A 22,170-nucleotide genomic window follows, 5' to 3' on the forward strand; every position below is an offset into this window, starting at 1 on the left:
GGGGGATCAGGGAAAGTTTAGTTGATGACAGGTACTCTTTAATAGTTTCCTATGGGGAAATAACAAATGTAAAATAAATAATAAAAAAAAGATTTTTTAAATGTGAATAAGCCCCTTCCCCAATAAAAAATTTTATTGCCCCCTTTTTACATTTTACAATACTAAATAACAAAAATTAATACACATATTTTGTATCCATGTGTGTAAATGCCTGAAATACTAAAATATAATGTTAACAGTCCCATAAAGTAAACAGCTGAAGCGTAAAAAAAAAAATTGCTGCTTTTTGCTCCCAAAAAGTTTATAAAAAGTGATTAAAAAGTCACATATATGCAAGACCACTGTGCACAAAATGAGCCCTTAAACAGCCCTGTACACATAAAAACAAAAAAGTTATAGGGGTCAGAATAGGACAATTTTAAACATGCTTATTTATTTTTAATTTTTTTTTAAGTACAATAACAGAAAAACACGTAAAACATGGGGATCCTTTTAATCTTATTGACCCACAGAATAAAGAGATGTCAGTTTTACAATAAAGTGCACTGCGTAAAAACAAAACCCTCCAACAGTTGTAAAATTGTAGTTTTCTTTTCAATTTCCCCTCAAAAATAATTTATTTTCACCGTACATTTTATGGTTAAATGAGTGATGTCATTACAAAGGACAATTGGTTACACAAAAAAACAAGCCTCATGGGTCTGTAGATAAAAAAATAAAAGAGTTATGGTTCTTAAAAGACGAGGAGGAAAGAGTTAAATTGTGAAAATGAAATGGTCTTTGTCCTAAAGGCCAAAATAGGCCGTGTCCTGGCTGAAAATTTACATCCTGGTGCTGTGGTACTTAGCGCACCAGGATGTATATTTACGTCCTGTACATGACCGCGAGCATCGGAGCAATGCTCGGATCATGCGCGGCTGGTACCAGATGCCGATCGCAGCCAGGGACCTGCCAGTAATGGCCGACATCGAGCAGATGTCTGCTATTAACCCCTCAGATGCGGTTATCAATAAAGATCATGGCATCTGCGGGAGTGCGGTCAGAAATATGGATGATCAGATCGCCCGCAGCACTGCCGCGGAAATCCCATCATCCAGAACGGCGCACGGAGGTCCCCTTACCTGCCTCAGCCGCCTTCCATGGGTCTTCTGCTCTGGTCTGAGATCAAGCAGAGCAGAAGATCACCGATAATACTGATCAGTGCTATGCACTATGCATAGCACTGAACAGTATTAGCAATCGAATGATTGCTATAAATAGTCCCTATGGAGACATAAAAAGTGTAAAAATAGAAGTAAAAAAAGTTTTTAAAAAATTTGAAAAATCCCCTCCTGCAATAAAAGTGTAAAATGTCCTTTTTTTCCCATTTTACCTCCATAAAGTGTAAAAATAATACACATATTTGATATTGCCACATGCGTAAATGTCCGAACTATTAAAGTATAATTTTATTATCCCATACGGTGAACGGTGTGAACATGAAATTGCTGCTTTTTTGTCACATTTTATTTTTAAAAAAATGTATAAAAAAATGTACAAAAGTTTTATATACACAAATGTGGTACAGTGACTCCCCGACCTACGATGGCCCCGACATATGATCAAATCGACATACGATGGCCTCTCAGAGGCCATCGCATGTCGATGTCAGCATCGACATACGATGCTTTTTTATGTCGGGGCCATCGCATTAAGCATTTTGCGCTGCCGGATAGCAGCTTTATGTTCCCCGTGTGGTGCGGTAAGTATTACTTACCCCTCCACGATGCTCCGGGGTGCCCTCCGGGTCCAGCGCTGGTCTTCCGGTGTCTTCTCGGCCCTCTCCGATGACGTCAATACACTGCTGCGCACGTCATCCAATAGGAATGGCGTACGCAGCGGCGTAATGGTGTCGCTACGCAGGCCCAGTAAGGCCTTGCGGGAGAAAGCAGAGGACCGGAGAAGACAGCAGAGGACCGGAGAAGACAGCGGAGAGCCCAGCGGAGGCCGGGGTCACCATCGGGAGCGGCGGGGACACCATCTCGAGCGGCGGGGACAGGTGAGTACAGCTTACTATAAGGGATTGCACGAATCCTTCAACATACGATGGATTCAACAAACGATGGCCCGTTTGGAACGAATTACCATCGTATGTTGAGGGACCACTGTATGTGTCGTCAAAATAGAAGGATTTTAAACATACTAATTTGGTTAAAAAGTTTGCGATATTTTTTAAGCACAACAATAATAGAAAAGTAGATTTTCATGGGTATCATTTTAATCGTATTGACCCACAGAATAAAGAACACATGTCCTTTTTACCTTAAATAGTTTGGCGTGAAAACGAAACCTTCCAAAATTTGCAAAATTGTGGTTTTCTTTTTAATTTCCCCACACAAATTGTATTTTTTTGGCTGTGCCATAAATTTTTTGGTAAAATGAGTGATGTCATTACGCAGGACAACTGGTTTTGCAAAAAACAAGCCCTCATACTAGTCTGTGGATGAAAATATAATAGAGTTATGATTTTTAGAAGACGAGGAGGAAAAAAAAACGAAAATGCAAAAATAAAATTTGCCTAGTCCTTAAGGTCAAAATGGTCTTGGCCCTTAAGGGGTTCAAGGGGTATTCCAGGCAAAAATTTTTTTTATATCAACTGGCACCAGAAAGTTAAGCAGATTTGTAAATTGCTTCTATTAAAAAATCTTAATCCTTCCAATAATTATCAGCTGCTGAAGTTGAGTTGTTCTTTTCTGTCTGGCAACAGTGCTCTCTGCTGACACCTCTGCCTGTCTCGGGAAAAGTAGAAGACGTTTGCTATGGGGATTTGCTTCTACCCTTGACAGTTCCCGAGACACGTGTCATCAGAGAGCACTAAGACAGAAAATAACAACTCAACTTCAGCAGCTTATAAGTACTGAAAGGATTAAGATTTTTTTAATAGAAGTAATTTACAGATCTGTTTAACTTTTTGGAGCCAGTTGATATATAAAATTCCCCTTAAGGGGTTCAATACATGTAAAAACACATTGATACATATAAGGGATATTTGCAACTAAAATCACTATGAAAAAGGGAAAAAAGGAGGAAATATTAGTAAATGACCATTAATGTCTTCTAGGAGCTGCCATCAGACCTGTGGTCACCTTCACTCCAGACTACAGGAAGATATTTATATCAGAGAATATAACAATGACCTGTGATGTGGGATCTATAGGAGAGGAGCTGAGATATCGCTGGTACAAGAATCGGAAATATGTATATAATGGGAAATCCTATACAATACAATATGCTGGATCATCACAGAGTGGAAGTTACCAATGTGAGACCAGTAATGGAGAGAGAAGTGACCCTGTTACACTGGATGTTATTAATGGTGAGTAAATCTACCAGATCACAACTATACAAAGAAGGTAAGAAGTTGTTTCACACACAGACTGAGGAGAGATATATATCTCACCTCATCTTATCTCATGTTATATTACAGGTTGGGTCTTGCTGCAGATCCCTCTATATGCCTATGAAGGAGATGACATAAAGATAAGATGTCACCACTATCCTGGATATAATGGAGGACAGACAAGATTTTATAAAGATAACAGAGTCATCAGAGACTGGACATATAATGAAGAATATTATATAGGAAATGTAGACAGGAAAACTACCGGGACATATAGATGTATAAAAGAAGTCTATCCTTCTAGGTGGCACCAAGATGAAGCTTCTATATCAGTAAAAGGTAATTCCAGGATCATTTATAGATGATTTATTCTGCAGCATTTATACAACTACTAGCTGAGTACCCGGCATTGCCCGGTTGTTAGGATTCGGCAGGCTGGATGTGGATCCTCTGTGTCAGCGAGGGATTGGCGTGGACCGTGTCGGTGGACCGGTTCTAGGTTGCTACTGGTATTCACCAGAGCCCGCCACAAAGCGGGGGATGGTCTTGCTGTGGCGGTAGCAACCAGGTCGTATCCACCGGCAACGGCTCAACCTCGCTGACTGCTGAGAAGGCGTGGGACAGAAGGACTAGACAGAGGCAAGGTCTGACGTAGAAGAAGGTCGGGGCAGGCGGCAAGGTTCGTAGTCAATGGAGATGGCAAGAGGTCAGGAACACTGGTAAGGCAAACACTGTAACGCTTTCACTAGGCACAAGGGCAACAAGATCCGGCCAGGAAGGGAAGGGGAAGTGAGGTTATATAGACAGGTGCACAGGTGGAAGCTAATCAGACTGATAGGGCCAGGCACCAATCATTGGTGCACTGGCCCTTTAAATCCTAGAGAGCTGGCGTGCGCGCGCCCTAAGGAGCGGAGCCGCACGCGCCAGGACAGCCGGGGACCGGGACAGGTGAGTGACTTTGGATGCGATTCGCGAGCGGGCGCGTCCCGCTATGCGAATCGCATCCCCGCCGGCAGTGTCAGTGCAGCGCTCCCGGTGTCTGACCGGGGCGCTGCAGAGAGAGGAACGCTGCGAGCGCTCCGGGGAGGAGCAGGGACCCGGAGCGCTCGGCATAACAGTACCCCCCCCCCTTAGGTCACCCCCTCTTTTTGTCCGGTTGTCGCTCCACATGGGACGAGGACATTGGGAGCGATTGTAGAGTTCCCTTCTGGAAGACAGAGAAGTCCTGGGTATACTCATCAACGGCAGGCAGTTCAGAAGGAGTGCGAATGGGGAGGGGGGGCAGAGGGTAAAGCTTGGCACGGGGCAGAGTGTTACCAGGACAGGGGCTATGAGGAGGCAAAATCTCTGCTCATTTATTGCAAAAAACCTCGGCATAGTCCTGATAGGCCTTGGGGAGACCAGGTATAGGAGGAGACACTGAGGTTTGACTGACGGGACTGGGAGCAGACGTGAGGCATTTTTTGTGGCAAGAAGCACCCCAGCTCTGGATCTCCCTGGTGGTCCAGTCAAGGGTAGGAGAGTGACGTTGGAGCCATGGCAGACCGAGGAGGACTTCAGAGGTGCAGTTGGGCAAAACAAAAAGTTCAATTTTTTCGTGATGCAGTCCAATGCTCATGAGCAGGGGTTCTGTGCGATAACGCACCGTGCAGTCCAATTTTACTCCGTTGACCGAGGAAATGTAGAGCGGCTTGGCGAGACGGGTCACAGGGATGTTGAACTTATTAACAAAAGAGGCCAAAATAAGGCCACAGCTGAGAAGGAGGAGTTGGCAGAAGGAGAAATCCGTACGGGCACAGTGAGACGTGGAGAAGCAGACTTCAGACCAAGAGATGCCACTCCCACGTGAGCTGGGTGCGTGCGTGCGTTTCCCAGACGTGGAGGACGAATAGGGCAATCCACCAAGAAATGTTCGGTACTAGCGCAGTACAGACATAAATTTTTATCTCTGCGGCAAGTCCTCTCTTCATGGGTCAGGCGAGACCGATCCACTTGCATAGCCTCCTCGGCGGGAGGCACAGGGGTAGATTGCAAAGGATACTGTGAGAGAGGTGCCCAGAGATCAAGGTCTTTTTCCTGGCGGAGCTCCTGGTGTCTTTCAGAAAAACGCATGTCAATGCGGGTGGCCAAATGGATAAGTTCATGCAGGTTGGCAGGAATTTCCTGTGCGGCCAGCACATCTTTGATGTTACTGGATAGGCCTTTTTCAAAGGTCGCGCAGAGGGCCTCGTTGTTCCAAGATAATTCAGAGGCGAGGGTACGAAATTGGATGGCGTATTCGCCTACAGAAGAATTTCCCTGGACCGGGTTCAGCAAGGCAGTTTCGTCAGAAGAAGCTTGGGCTGGTTCCTCGAAGACACTGCGAACCTCAGCGAAGAAGGACTGTACGGTGGCAGTGACAGGATCATCACGGTCCCAGAGCGGTGTGGCCCATGACAGGGCCTTCCCAGACAGGAGACTAACCACGAAAGCCACCTTTGACCGTTCTGTAGGAAATTGGTCCGACAACATCTCCAAATGTAGGGAACATTGAGACAGGAAACCATGGCAGAGTTTAGAGTCCCCATCATATTTGTCCGGCAGGGACAAGCGGAGGTTAGGAGCGGCCACACGCTGCGGAGGAGGTGCAGGAGCTGGCGGAGGAGATGGTTGCTGCTGTAACAGTGGCTGAAGTTGCTGTAGCATGGCGGTCAACTGCGACAGCTGGTGACCTTGTTGGGCGATCTGTCGAGATTGCTGGGCGACCACCGTGGATAGGTCAGCAAGACTTGGCAGCGGCACCTCAGCGGGATCCATGGCCGGATCTACTGTTAGGATTCGGCAGGCTGGATGTTGATCCTCTGTGTCAGCGAGGGATTGGCGTGGACCGTGTCGGTGGACCGGTTCTAGGTTGCTACTGGTATTCACCAGAGCCCGCCGCAAAGCGGGATGGTCTTGCTGCGGCGGTAGCAACCAGGTGGTATCCACCGGCAACGGCTCAACCTCGCTGACTGCTGAGAAGGCGTGGGACAGAAGGACTAGACAGAGGCAAGGTCAGACGTAGCAGAAGGTCGAGGCAGGCGGCAAGGTTCGTAGTCAATGGAGATAGCAAGAGGTCAGGAACACTGGTAAGGCAAACACTGTAACGCTTTCACTAGGCACAAGGGCAACAAGATCCGGCCAGGAAGGGAAGGGGAAGTGAGGTTATATAGACAGGTGCACAGGTGGAAGCTAATCAGACTGATTGGGCCAGGCACCAATCATTGGTGCACTGTCCCCTTAAATCTTAGAGAGCTGGCGCACGCGCCCTAAGGAGCGGAGCCGCGCGCGCCAGGACGTGACAGCCGGGGACCGGGACAGGTGAGTGACTTGGGATGCGATTCGCGAGCGGGCGAGTCCCGCTATGCGAATCGCATCCCCACCGGCAGTGTCAGTGCAGCGCTCCCGGTCAGCGGGTCTGACCGGGGCGCTGCAGAGAGAGAAACGCCGCAAGCGCTCCGGGGAGGAGCAGGGACCCGGAGCACTCGGCGTAATACCGGTTTTTCCTTCCTAATCCTTGTTGGGAAAGAAAATAAACAAAGGAGGAAGCTTTTGACTTCATATCCCGTCCTCATATATTGTTGTCATATCCCAACCAACTATCCCGTCCTCCTATCCCGACCTCCTATCCCGTCCTCCTATCCCGTCCTCCTATCCCGTCCTCCTATCCCGACCTCCTATCCCGACCTCCTATCCCGACCTCCTATTCTGTCCTCCTATCTCGACCTCCTATCCCTACCTCCTATCCCGTGCTCCTAATCTTATCTTGACCTCCTATCTCGACCTCCTATCCCGACCTCCTCTCTCGACCTCCTATCCTGACCTCCTATCCTCATATCCCCTGCTCCTATCTCGACCTCCTATATCGACCTCCTATCCTGACCTCCTATCCCAATCTCCTATCCCGTCCATCTATCCCAACCTCATATCTTGACCTCCTATCCTGACCTCTTATCCCGACCTCCTATCCCGTCCTCCTATCCCGTCCTCCTATCGCGTCCTCCTATCCCGACCTCCTATCCCGTCCTCCTATCCCGACCTCCTATCCCGTCCTCCTATCCCGACCTCCTATCTTGACCTCCTATCCCGACCCGTAATATGTGTACCAGGTATTGAAATATCTCCAGCTGTACGGAAGTTATGTGGGAACATACATTTCCCATTGATTTGCATGGGACTTTAAACAAAAGCACTGACCCTCACAAATGGGGGTACTTAAGGGTTAAATTAACTATCCTATATTTTAAGTGGACATATAAGTAACATGTGACCAAGTAGTATGGAAATATCTCCAGCCGTTTGGAAGTTATGCAGTAACATATATTTCCCATAGACTTGTATGGGACTTTAAACATAAACCCCACCCCTGGAAAATGGGGGTGAGTATAGGGTTAAATCACCTATCCTATGTTTGTTGTTGACATATAAGAAACATGTGTGCCAAGTTTCATGTTAATATCTTTAGCCGTTTGGACGTGATGCTGGAACATACAGACATACATACATACATACATACACACAAACGTTGAGTTTTATATATACTACTAGCTGAGTACCCAGCTTTGCCCGGTTTTTCCTTCGTAATCCTTGTTGGGAAGGAAAATAAACAAAGGAGGAAGCTTTTGACTTTATATCTCGTCCTCATATATTGTTGTCATATCCCAACCAACTATCCCGTCCTCCTATCCCGTCCTCCTATCCCGACCTCCTATCTTGTCCTCCTATCTCGACCTCCTATCCCGTCCTCCTATCCCGTCCTCCTATCCCATCCTCCTATCCCGACCTCCTATCCCGAACTCCTATCTCGTCCTCCTATCTCATCCTCCTATCTCGTCCGCCTATCCCATCCTATCCCGTCCTCCTATCTCGACCTTCTATCCCGACCTCCTTTCCCGTCCTCCTATTTTGGCCTTCTATCTCGACCTCCTATCTTGACTTCCTATCCCGTCCTCCTATCCCGACCTCCTATCCCGACCTCCTATCCCGACCTCCTATCCCGTCCTCCTATCCCGTCATCCTATCCCGTCATCCTATCCCGTCATCCTATCTCGACCTCCTATCCCTACCTCCTATCCCGTCCTCCTATCCTTATCTCGACCTCCTATCCCTACCTCCTATCCCGTCCTCCTATCCTTATCTCGACCTCCTATCCCGTCCTCCTATCGCGTCATTCTATCTCGACCTCCTATCTCGACCTCCTATCCCTACCTCCTATCCCGTCCTCCTATCCTTATCTCGACCTCCTATCCCGACCTCCTATCCAGACCTCCTCTCCCGACCTCCAATCCCGACCTCCAATCCCGACCTCCTATCCCAATCTCCTATCCCGTCCTCCTATCCAGTCCATCTATCCCAACCTCATATCTCGACCTCCTATCTCGACCTCTTATCTCGACCTCCTATCCCGTCCTCCTATCCCGACCTCCTATCCCATCCTCCTATCCTGTCCTCCTATCCCGTCCTCCTATCCTGACCTCCTATCTTGACCTCCTATCCCGACCCGTAATATGTGTACCAGGTATTGAAATATATCCAGCTGTACAGAAGTTATGTGGAAACATACATTTCCCATTGATTTGCATGGGACGTACGGGGACGTCCCCGCACCCTGGGTTTTAAGGACCCAGGACGTCCCCGTACGTCCTGGCGTTTTCCGGTCCCTGCCGCGCGTAGGGCAGAGATCGGAACGGCATGTCTGCTGATATCCTTCAGCAGGCATGCCGTGCAAATGCCGAGGGGGGTCCCGGGACCCCCGCATGTCGGCGATCGCCGGAGATCGCTTGTGAAATCACGCAAGCGATCTTCGGCGATTCGGGTCATTCGGGTCACTTGTGACCCGATGACCTGGAAATAAATGGTGATCGGCGGTGACAATACTATCACCGCCCCAGCAACGCTGCTATTGGCTGGCGATCGTCCAGCCAATAGCAGAGCGTCAGAGGAGGGGTTAACGGTCCCTTCCCGCTGCTGCACCCGCTCTTTTCGTTCAGTCAGCGGGTGCAGCAGCAGCAAGAGAACCGTTGATCCCCCCTCAGAGCTCCGGAGCCCCCTCAGGAGCCGTAGAATAGGGAGAGCTGATTGCAGGGACAGGTAGGAGTAAATAAGTAAAACAGTGAAATAAAAGTAAAAAGTACTAGAGTGACCCAGTGGCCGACACTAGTACGAGTGGCAATGCCACTCGTAATAAGAGTCTGGCCCCCCAGACAAGTGCACCGGAGCCCCCAGAGGATTATCAGCCACGGATTCCTGAGTTTGTTAGCGACTCAGGAATCCGGATTGACACGGCTGGCTTCACTGATCTGGACTTTTTAAAGTTGTTTTTCAGTGACAGCTTGGTCAATCACATGGTGGAGCAAACTAACTTGTATGCCCAGCAGTTCATTGCCCACCACCCCGATTCCTTTTTGGCCAGGTCCAATGAATGGCGCGCCATTGATGCAGCGGAAATGAGGACAAAAAAACAAGTGTCCGTCATTAATGGAGAGGGGACGTCCTCTATCAGACCCCGCTTTACAGTATGGCGATGACACGGAAGCGGTACGAGGCGATTTGGAAATGCCTGCATTATGCAGATAATGCGGCATGTCCGCTCCAAGGTGATCCTGCCTATGACCGGCTTTGCAAAGTGAGGCCGGTCATCGATAACTTTGGGGCCAAATTTTTGAAGGCCTACGTACTGCTCAGGGACCTCTCGGTAGATGAGTTTCTCATCAGTTTTAAGGGGAGACTCATCTTCCGCCAGTATATTCCCTCGAAGCGGGCGCGGTATGGTATGGTGTGAAGTTCTATAAACTCTGCGAGAGTAGCTCCGGGTACACTTGCAGGTTTAGAGTATATGAGGGACGAGATTCCCGTATTGAACCCCCAGATTGTTCCCCCACTCTGGGTGTTAGCGGGAAAATCGTTTGGGACCTTATGTACCCATTGCTGGATAAGGGTTTCCACGTATACGTGGATAACTTTTATACTAGCATCCCTCTGTTCAAATCCCTTTCCGTCAGATCCCCGTCCGCTTGTGGGACCGTGCGGAAGAACCAGAGAGGCCTCCCTCTAAATTTTGTTAAGACGCCTATCCCCAAGGGTGAGTCCCGTGCCCTGACCCATGATAACCTGTTGTTGGTCAGGTATAAGAATAAGAGGGATGTCCTTATACTCACCACTATTCATGGGAACCGCAGCACCTCTGTCCCTGTGCGAGGTACCGTGGGACCGGTCCTCAAACCCGATTGTATTCTGGACTACAATCGGTATATGGGGGGAGTTGATCTCTCAGATCAAGTCCTCAAGCCATATAACGCCATGCGGAAAACACGGGCATGGTACAAAAAAGTTGCAGTCTACTTGGTACAGGTTGCCATGTACAACGCTTTTGTACTATCCCAGTACGCTGGCAACACAGGGACATTCCTCCAGTACCAAGAAGAAGTCCTAAGGTTCCTGATCTTTGCTGACCGGGAAAGATCAGGGCAGACTTCCAAAGGTTCTGGAGTTATAGGCGCCAGGATCGTCCCAGGCCAACACTTTCCAGGTGAGCTCCCCCACAGTGGAAAGAAGGGGCGATCCCAGAAAAATGCAGAGTGTGTTACAGGAAGGGGATGCGGAAGGACACCACGTATCAATGTGACACTTGCCCAGATAATCCGGGCCTCTGCATAGGCTGCTTCAGGTAGTATCACACTTCCATGGAGCCCCAAATTTTCCCTTTTCATTAGAATTTTCCATAATTTGACCAATGTACCAAGTCCAGAGTACATTCCAAAATATAACCCCCATAAATCACTAAATTGCCCAAAAAAACCTTAAAAAAAAAAAAAAACCTGATGAGACCTCTGGGGGTGTTTTTTCAAAAATGGGTCATAGGTCACTGAGTCACTATCATCGGGGACTTTTTTATGTTGCCTCAAATGCGCAGCGCTCTCTCTCCACCTGAGCGTGTGTGCATTTGAGGCAACAGGTTAGGGATGGCCACACACATCACATTCCCAGAATGATAACTCAGAGCATAGGGTTTGAGGCGGGCATATTTTTTTTTAGTTTTGGCTATGCTCTGGGTCATCATTCTGGGAACATATCCTGTTTTATTATTTTATGATTTATAGTTTTCTGGCCCACTGTACCCCATATTACGGGCCTCTGTACCCCACCTGTCTACCCCAGTTACTGCCCGTTGTCCCCCATAGTGTTTCCCTATTTTAGGGCTCAGTGCTCCCCCATTAATGCTCCTTGAGGGGGGGTCCCACATCCTGGGGCTATAATAAGCTCAATAAACTGACCTCCCACTCCAAGACCTGGTGTGCACCCGCGGAGCGAAAATCATCAAAAATTAAGGTATGTCCTTATTCCAAAGAAATGTATTTACAAATGTTGGGGTGTCTTTTCTGCTATTAACCCTTGTAAAAATGTAAAATTTTGGGGAAAACCCACATTTTATTGAAATTTTTTATTTTACATATGCAAAAGTTGTGAAACCCCTGTGTGGTATTAAGGCTTACTTTACCCCTTGTTATGTTCCTCAAGGGGTCTAGTTTCCAAAATGTGATGCCATGTGGGGTTTTTTTTTTTGCTGTACTGGCACCATAGGGGCTTCCCAAATGCGACATGTACCCCCATTTCAGCAAAGTTTGCAAATGTGACTCCTTCTCTTCTGAGCATTGTGGCGCTCCTGCAGTGCACTTGACGTCCACTTATGGGGTACCTCCATACTCAGAAAAGATAGGGTTACAAATTTTGGGGGGTATTTTCTGCTATTAACCCTTGCAAAAATTTGAAATTTGGGGGGAAACACACATTTTTGTGAAAATTTTTTTTTTTTACATATGGAAAAGTCGTGAAACCCCTGTGGGGTATTAAGGCTCACTTAATTCCTTGTTACATTCCTCAAGGGGTCTAGTTTCCAAAATGGTATGCCATGTGGGGTTATTTTGCTGTTCTGGCACCATAGGGGCTTCCTAAATGCGACATGCCCCCCTAGCAAAATTTGCTCTCAAAAAGCCAAATATTACTCCTTCTCTTCTGAGCATTGTAGTTCGCCCGTAGTGCACTTCAGGTCAACTTATGGGGTACCTCCATACTCAGAAGATATGGGGTTACACATTTTGTGGGGTATTTTCTGCTATTAACCCTTGCAAAAATGTGAAATTTGGGGGGAAACACACATTTTAGTGAAAAAAAAGTAAAAATTTTTTTTACATATGCAAAAGTCGTGAAACCCCTGTGGGGTATTAAGGCTCACTTAATTCCTTGTTACGTTCCTCAAGGGGTCTAGTGTCAGGATCCGGACTGGTATGCGGAGAGGACACAGGTGGTGGATCCTCTGTGTCAGTGAGGTGATGGCGTGGGCCGTACCAGGGGAACGGAATCTAAGGGGTTACTGATTTTCACCAGAGCCCGCTGCAAAGCGGGATGGACTTGCAGTGGCAGGTAACCCCCAGGTCGTTCCACCCGATAGCGACTCAACCTCACTGACAGCTGAGACAGGCGCGGTACACAGGGACAAGGCAAGAGCAAGGTCTGACGTACCAGAAGGTCTGGGCAGGCAGCAATGGTTCGTAGTCAGGGGCAACGGCAAGGGTCTGGATACACGGGCAATAGAACACACAGAAACGCTTTCTCAGGGCACAAGGCAACAAGATCTGGCAGGGACAGGAAGGGGAAGTGGTCTTATAAAGTGTAGGGAGTGTTTAGGAACTAATTGGGCCAGGCACCAATTAATGGTGCACTGGCCCTTTAAATCTGAGAGACCCGGCGCGCGCCCTAGAGAGCGGGGCCGCGCGCCGGGACTCAGCAGGAGGACGGGGCAGGTGAGACACACGGGACGCGATCCAAGAGAGGGCACGTCCCGCACCTCGGATCGCGTCCCCATTGGGAACACGGAAGCAGCGCTCACGGTCAGCGGTGCCGACCGGAGCGCTGCATACAGAAGCACGCCGCGAACGCTCCGGGTCCCGCTGCTTCCCCGGAGCGCTCGCGGCGTGCTTCTGTATGCAGCGCTCCGGTCGGCGTGACAGTACCCCCCCCCCCCTTGGTTCTCCCCCTCTTTTTGGAGCCCAGGAACCTATGGATGAGTTCTTTGTCAAGGATATTGTCCTCGGGCTCCCAAGACCTCTCTTCGGGGCCACAATTCTCCCAGTCAACAGGAATTTTTTTTTTACCTCTGACGACCTTGGAGGCGATTTCTTTTACCGAGAAGACGTAAGAGTACCCAGCGACAGGAGCAGGAACGGTGACCTTGGGGGAAAAGCGGTTAAGAATGAGAGGTTTGAGAAGGGATACATGAAAGGAGTTAGGAATATGAAGAGAAGGAGGAAGATGGAGCTTGTAGGAGACAGGGTTGATTTGAATTTTGACTCTGAAAGGCCCGAGGTAACGAGGACCCAGCTTGTAGCTAGGGACACAAAACCGAATATATTTGGCAGAGAGCCACACTTTGTCACCAGGGGCAAAGACAGGAGGAGTTCTTCTCTTCTTATTTGCATGTCTCTTCATGCGAGAAGAGGCCGGTGAGAGCGACTTTTGAGTCTCCTTCCAGATAGTGGAGAAGTCCCGGGTCAATTCATCTATGGCAGGAACTCCAGATGAAGTGGGGATGGGGAGGGCGGGAAGTTGGTGACGGCCGTACACCACAAAGAACAGAGACTTGGCGGAGTTTTTGAAATTGTACGAGAATTCAGCCCAGGGTAACAGGTCGACCCAATCATCTTGGCGGGAGGTGACAAAATGTCGCAGGTAGTCACCAAGGATCTGGTTCACTCTCTCCACTCGTCCATTGGACTGTGGGTGGTAGGAGGACGAAAAATGTAATTCGATCTTTAATTGATTACAGAGAGCTCTCCAAAATTTAGATACAAATTGAACGCCTCTATCCGAGACGATATGCGTGGGAAGCCCGTGAAGATGAAAGATCTGCAGAAAAAGTTGCTTCACCAACTGTGGCGCAGAGGGAAGACCTGGAAGCGGAGTAAAGTGAGCCATTTTGGAAAAACGATCAACGACCACCCAGATGACAGTGTTGCCATGGGATACAGGAAGATCAGCGATGAAGTCCATGGCTATGTGGGACCAAGACTGTTCAGGCACCGGCAGCGGATGGAGAAGATCTGAAGGTTTCTGACGAGGGGTCTTGTCACGTGCACATACTGTACAGGCTCACATCCTTTTCCAAGGAGGACCACCAATAGTGTCTGGCAATCAACTGTAAAGTCTTTTATTCCAGCGTGACCAGCCAGAAGGGAGGAATGGCCCCATTTGAGGACCCGGAGGCGAAGACGGGGAGGAACATAAGTCTTTCCTGGAGGGACAGGTACCAGAGAAGCAGGAGCAGAAGAGATCAGGCACTCAGGGGGAATGATGTGCTGAGGAAGGGTCTCGGCTTCAGAGGCGTCGGTGGTACGAGATAGAGCATCAGCTCTGACATTCTTGTCTGCAGGACGAAAATGGATCTGAAAGTTGATACGGGCAAAAAACAACAACCACCTAGCCTGGCGAGGATTTAGCCGCTGGGCGGATTGGACATAAGACAAGTTTTTGTGATCAGTATAAATGGTGATGGGGTGAAGGCATCCTTCCAAAAGATGTCTCCACTCCTCAAGGGCCAACTAAATCGCCAACAGTTCACAGTCTCCTATGGAATAATTTTTTTCTGGAGGTGAAAAGGTTTTGGAGAAAAATCTGCAAGTGAAATTTTTTCCTTTGGCGGATTTTTGTAGGAGAACAGCTCCGGCTCCAACAGAGGAGGCGTCAACCTCGAGGAAGAAGGGCTTCAGAGGATCAGGTCTGGACAAGACTGGGGCGGAGGAGAAGGCGGCTTTGAGGTGGTTAAAGGCTTCCTCCGCCTGTGGAGGCCAGGATTTCGGATTAGCATTTTTCTAAGTCAGTGCTTCAATAGGAGCAACGATGGGGGAGAAGTGGGGAATGAATTGACGGTAGTAATTTGCTAATCCGAGAAATTTTTGGATTGCTCGCAGGCCAGTGGGACGAGGCCAATCCATTACCGCAGAAAGTTTATCAGGGTCCATTTGAAGACCTTGTCCGGACACAATGCAACCCAAGAAGGGAAGATTGCTGCGTTCGAATAGACACTTTTCGATTTTGGCGTAAAGTTGATTTTGGCGTAGTCGCTGGAGCACTTGACGAACATGAAGGCAATGTTCCTCTAGGTTGGAGGAAAAAATGAGGATGTCGTCAAGATAGACTACCACAAAAGAGTACAGCATATCCTGAAAAATGTCATTTACAAAGTCCTGAAAGACTGCTGGGGTGTTGCATAGACCAAATGGCATTACTAGGTATTCAAAGTGACCATCTCTGGTATTGAAGGCAGTCTTCCATTCATCACCTGCACGAATACGGATGAGATTATAAGCGCCCCTTAGATCTAGTTTGGGGAAAATCTTGGCACCTCGCAGTCGGTCGAAGAGTTCGGAGATGAGGGGCAAAGGGTAGTGATTTTGTACGGTAATTTTATTGAGGCCGCGGTAATCAATACAAGGGCGGAGAGATCCATATTTTTTTGCGACAAAGAAAAATCAAGCTCCAGCTGGGGAAGATGATTTTCGGATGAAACCTCTTTTGAGGTTTTCTTGTATATGCTCCTACATAGCTTGGGTTTCCGGGGCAGATAGTGGGTAAATCCTACCACGGGGCGGTGTGGTACCAGGGAGCAGGTCGATAGGACAGTCATAGGGTCTATGTGGTGTTACGACCTCTGCCTGCTTTTTACAGAAAATGTTCGAAAAGTCCTGATAGGCCTTTGGAAGACCTGGCAATGGAGTAGCCATGGAGACTTGGCAGGAAGAAACTGGGTGAAGACATCGCTTGTGGCAAGAAGATCCCCAGCTCTTAATGTCCCCGGTGACCCAGTCGAGGCTAGGCGAATGACGTTGGAGCCAGGGCAAGCCCAGAAGAATTTCAGAAGTGCAGTTGGGAAGCACAAAAAATTCTATATGTTCACGATGGTGAACTCCAACAGTCATGAGAAGCGGTTGAGTGCGGTAACGCACGGTGCAGACCAGTCTCTCACCATTGACAGATGAAATGAAGAGAGGCTTGACGAGACGGGTAACTGGAATGTTGAATCTGTTTACTAGGGAGGCTTCAATGAAACTTCCTGCTGAACCTGAGTCCAAGAAGGCCACAACGGAGAAGGAAGTAGCATTAGCGGGTATAGCAATCCGCACAGGTAAAGTCAATCGTGGAGAGGTAGAATTCACTCCTAGCAACGACTCTCCTACGTTGACTAGGTGAATGGGTGCGTTTCTCAGACGCGGAGGGCGAATAGGACAGTCTTTTAGGAAATGTTCGGTGCTTGCACAGTATAGACACAGGTTTTCATTCCTACGGCGAGTCTTCTCTTGTTGGGTCAGGCGAGACCGATCCACTTGCATAGCCTCCTCGGCAGGAGGCACAGGAACAGATTGCAAAGGATGTTGGAAGAGAGGAGCCTGGGAGGAAAACCACCTGGTGTGAACAAGATCCTTTTCCTGACGAAGCTCTTTGCGTCTTTCCATGAAACGCATGTCGATGCTGGTGGCCAAATGGATGAGTTCAGATAAGTTAGCAGGAATTTCTTGTGCAGCCAGGACATCTTTGATGTGACTGGATAAGCCTTTCTTGAAGGTCGCGCAGAGGGCCTCATTATTCCAGGATAGCTCAGAGGCGAGGGTGCGGAACTGGATGGCGTATTCGCCCACAGAAGAACTCCCTTGGACAAGATTCAGCAAAGCAGTCTCGGCTGAGGAAGCCCGGGCTGGCTCCTCAAAGACACTACGTACTTCTGAGAAGAAGGACTGGATTGTAGCTGTGGCAGAATCGTTGCGGTCCCAAAGCGGTGTGGCCCATGACAAGGCCTTTCCAGACAGGAGGCTGACCACGAACGCCACCTTAGACCGTTCAGTAGGAAATTGGTCCGACATCATCTCCAGGTGTAGGGAACACAGGGACAGGAATCCACGGCATTGTTTAGAGTCCCCATCAAACTTGTCAGGTAGAGACAGGCGGAATCTGGGAGCAGCCACTCGCTGCGGAGGAGATGCAGGAGCTGGCGGAGGAGATGGTTGCTGCTGTTGCGGCAGAAGCTGTTGCAGCATAGCGGACAACTGAGACAACTGCTGTCCTTGTAGCACGATCTGCTGTGACTGCTGGGCGACCACGGAGGTTAGGTCAGCGACACTGGGCAGCGGGACCTCAGCGGGATCCATGGCCGGATCTAGTAGTGCACTTCAGGTCAACTTATGGGGTACCTCCATACTCAGAAGATATGGGGTTACACATTTTGTGGGGTATTTTCTGCTATTAACCCTTGCAAAAATTTGAAATTTGGGGGGGAAACACACATTTTAGTGAAAAAAAATTAAAACATTTTTTACATATGCAAAAGTCGTGAAACCCCTGTGGGGTATTAAGGCTCACTTAATTCCTTGTTACGTTCCTCAAGGGGTCTAGTGTCAGGATCCGGACTGGTATGCGGAGAGGACACAGGTGGTGGATCCTCTGTGTCAGTGAGGTGATGGCGTGGGCCGTACCAGGGGAACGGAGCCCGCCGCAAAGCGGGATGGACTTGCAGCGGCAGGTAACCCCCAGGTCGTTCCACCCGATAGCGACTCAACCTCACTGACAGCTGAGACAGGCGCGGTACACAGGGACATGGCAAGGTCGGACGTAGCAGAAGGTCTGGGCAGGCAGCAATGGTTCGTAGTCAGGGGCAACAGCAAGGGTCTGGATACACAGGCAATGAAACACACAGAAACGCTTTCTCAGGGCACAAGGCAACAAGATCCGGCAGGGACAGGAAGGGGAAGTGGTCTTATAAAGTGTAGGGAGTGTTTAGGAACTAATTGGGCCAGGCACCAATTAATGGTGCACTGGCCCTTTAAATCTGAGAGACACAGCGCGCGCGCGCCCTAGAGACCCCGGGACTCAGCAGGAGGACGGGGCAGGTGAGAGACACGGGACGCGATCCGAGAGCGGGCACGTCCCACACCTCGGATCGCGTCCCCACCGGGAACACGGGAGCAGCGCTCGCGGTCAGCGGTGCTGACCGGAGCGCTGCATACAGAAGCACGCCGCGAGCACTCCGGGGAAGCAGCGGGACCCGGAGCGCTCGGCGTGACATCTAGTTTCCAAAATGGTATGCCATGTGTTTTTTTTTTGCTATTCTGGCACCATAGGGGCTTCCTAAATGTAACATGCCCCCCCAAGCAAAATTTGCTCTCAAAAAGCCAAATATGACTCCATATCAGTAACATGTGACCAAGTATTATCGAAATATCTCAAGCCATTTGGAAGTTATGCAGTAACATGTATTTCCCATTGACTTGTATGGGACTTTAAACATAAACCCCACCCCTTGCAAATCGGGGTGAGTAAGGGTTAAATCACCTATCCTATGTTTGTTCTTGACATATAAGTAACATGTGTGCCAAGTTTCAAGTTAATATCTTTAGCCATTTGGACGTGATGCTGGAACATACACACATATATACATACACACACTCACACGTTGAGTTTTATATATATAGATAGATGATGGAGCCACATTGTGTCCTTGAGGAGTCATCTGAAGATATTACTGAGTGATCGGAGATTTCACAAACCGAATGCAATGAATGTGAATGGGGATTATAAAATTCACAGTGTGCTCTTGTGGTGTCCCAGCACACGTGGCTGTCCCGTGGTTAAAGGGGTAGTCCAGTGGTGAAAAACTTATCCCCTATCCTAAGGATAGGGGATAAGTTTGAGATCGCGGGGGGTCTGACCGCTGGGGCCCCCTGCGATCTCTCTGTACGGGGCCCCGGCTCTCCGCCGAGATAGCGGGTGTCGACCCCTGCACGAGGCGGCGGCCGACACGCCCCCTCAATACATCTCAATGGCAGAGCCGGAGATTGCCGAAGGCAGCGCTTCGGCTCTGCCATAGAGTTGTATTGAGGGGGCGTGTCGGCCGCTGCCTAGTGCGGAGGTCGACACGGCCCCTTCCTGCGGGCTGTCGGGGCTCCTTACAGGAGATCGCAGCGGGCCCCAGCGGTCGGACCCCCCGCGATCTGCAACTTATCCCCTATCCTTAGGATAGGGGATAAGTTGCTCACCACTGAGTCACCACTGGACTACTCCTTTAAGGACTGACTCGGGCAGCCTGGCATTATAAAGCGTTGGGCCCACTGGAGTTCCTTTATAAAATATATTATGTGTAATATAAAATAAAATATTTTTCTTTAAATTAATTTTTGCTACTGTTCCATGTATCTACATCACTATGTTACTGTGCCTTTTAAAATTGTGAGCAGCAAACCCCATGTGACTATGTGAGCCAAGGAGACCCCAAAAGCTCCTGCTGTATAGTGAGGTACAGGGGAGGAGTTACTTCCCTCTATAGTCTAGTTCAGGCTCGTTCACCTATTGTGTGCTCCGGAGCAACAGCTTAACTCAGGTGAGCTGAGTCATGTGTCCTAAGCAGAGGCCTACTTCAGTCTACTCCTGGTCATCCTACAAGTCATCCTACAAGAGAACTAGGAAAACCAAAGTAGTAAAAGTGGGCTTGAGAAAGGCCTCATTGTGAAATGTCGCACCTTACCCCTTGATGGGTGAATAAAGACTTATTTACTACTTATACTGGAGTGTGGCTTCTTCTTCTTTGGTTTTCCTTGGATGCATGGCTTGGAGTCAGGACCAGAGGAGCAGAGCACCCATCTGTGAGCTACAAGCTCGGTTTGTACAGTGCTGGTCCTTCCCATTTGGACTTTCTACAAGAGAACTATACGTAACTGCAGAATCAGTTACAGTGCCTTGGAAGGACCCTAGCTACCAGAACCTCAAATTCTACAATTCCGTCCGGTGAAAAGCACCAAGGCTCGCAAGGGTTACGCTGTACTCTCACACTAAGGCCAGCTGTTTGTGTTATACCAACTTCACAAGCTCAGTAAAAGCAGTTAACCGTAACCTTACGTCAGTATTTTTATTGACTCATCATTTCTGGCCCAGGACTGTGGTTCAGATAAACGGTGCCCTGGCATCACAAAGTGGTTGAGGTATGTTCTACTAACACCCATCACATCATCCAGGCCCTGCAAAAGTTCCTGATTTCCCTGCCTACCACCATGCCAAGGTAGAAGTTAAGTTCTCCGACTAGCGCGCCACGGCCCCTTGCCTGAAGGTTTGGCCGGAAGAGCGGGCGCCAACTGTTTCATTTGCAGCCCCAGCAGCAGAAGCCGCAACAATTCAGGTGGTGGTCACCGTGAGCCCCCACATTTCTGGCTCAAAATTGTCAAGGATCTCCTGGATCCAGAGCATCGTGACTCCGCCAAAGGCTCCTAGTCCACCACGCCACCTGATGAACAGAGAGAAGGATGAGAGAGGTCCACCCGAGTGGGAACCCCAACCTCCACCTTACTAAAGAAGATCCTGCTATGGCGAAGGAAGGTGAGACACAATAATACTCACCCCTTCATGTGCCTTATTTTCTACATTTGTTTTTGTTTACTATCCTTTTGGCGATAAAGCCTACACCTTCAGTTCCTGCTTTTGTTTATTACCAGCCTGTGTAGGACATTCGGCATCAATGCCCCAAGACTGATACCTATACCCCATACAAGCCTGTGCAGGACATTTGGTATCAATGCCCCAGGACTGCAACATGTTAAGTTTAAGTTCTTGCAACATTTAAGAACTGTGCCTGGCCTTCGGCCAAGAAGTAACCAAAATGCTTTGTGCCTGACTTAAACTTTACTACATATCCTTATGCCTTCCTGGTTGGTAGCCACAAATGCTATGTGTGCCATTCCAAATTATTTTCTTAGTTAGGATTGTCTAGTGGAGAAATTTGCATAAACTTGATGACTTCTCTTCATGTTTCATGGTGTACGTTTTAAGTGTCTCCTGAAGCACAAGAGGACCCCGAAATTCAAGGTGGCACCTTGGTAGTTAAAATTGGTGTAGATGGAGGTGTCTCTATGTTGTCTTTGTGTGTCCAAGGGTGTGGTCACAGAGGAGGACTCGGATTCTTGTTGTGGGGAGAAGTGCTAGAATCCAATGGGCCCTATGGCACCGGAGCGGTTGTGAAATGATAGCCTACGGCAGCACCAGCCCACCTTTAGGAGTTCCCTTCAAGTTGTACTGCTGCAGCCCATGGTGTACTGCAAAGTCTTGTTATATGTTTGTCTTGTGCCTTTGTCAGTCTAAACGCAGTTACAAAGCACATAAACCCTATCACAATTACCACAAATACCTCATTGGCACAATAATCAAAAGCATTTTGTTTTCCACAAAGGCACCAACTGTACTAACATGAGGAAGAGACTTTAACTTGCACTTTCTCCTACCTCAGGACTACCCTTCACCACCCCTAAACCGCCGGGACTGGGCGCCAAGGGCATCTGTGTTTCAGAAGGAGAGTTTGTGGTGTCCCAGCACAAGTGGCCGTCCCGTGGTTGAGGAATGACTCGGGCAGCCTGGCATTATAAAGTATTGGGCCCATTGGAGTTCCTTTTCAAAATAAATTATGTGTACAGTGTAATATAAAATAATATATTTTTCTTTAAATATATTTTTGCTACTGTTCCATGTATCTACATTAATATGTTACTGTACCTTAAAAATTGTGAGCAGCAAACCCCATGTGACCATGTGAACCAATGAGACCCCAAAAGCTCCTGCTGTATAGTGAGATACAGGGGAGGAGTTAGTTCACTCTAGAGTCTAGTTCAGGCTCGTTCACCTAGTGTGTGCTCCTGAGCAACAGCCAAACTCAGGTGAGCTGTGTGTTCTGACCTAAGCAGAGGCCTACT

The 22,170-nt window shown here is 48.6% G+C and overlaps 1 protein-coding gene across 3 annotated transcripts in view; it reads left to right on the forward strand.

The window, feature by feature from the left end:
• The window catches only part of LOC130295100 (high affinity immunoglobulin gamma Fc receptor I-like), a 147,564-nt gene that overhangs the window by 86,935 nt on the left and 38,459 nt on the right, over positions 1-22,170 (forward strand). For 2 of the 3 annotated variants that reach the window (XM_056545401.1, XM_056545405.1), the window contains exons 5-6: positions 3,101-3,355; positions 3,467-3,718. In XM_056545401.1, the coding sequence (XP_056401376.1) occupies positions 3,101-3,355; positions 3,467-3,718 (507 nt within the window). Of the gene's footprint in view, positions 1-3,100; positions 3,356-3,466; positions 3,719-22,170 lie in introns of those variants that run through there. The other variant, XM_056545402.1, reaches the window with a different exon arrangement.

The sequence above is a fragment of the Hyla sarda genome, chromosome 11, assembly GCF_029499605.1.
Source record: "Hyla sarda isolate aHylSar1 chromosome 11, aHylSar1.hap1, whole genome shotgun sequence".
Lineage (NCBI taxonomy): Eukaryota > Metazoa > Chordata > Amphibia > Anura > Hylidae > Hyla > Hyla sarda.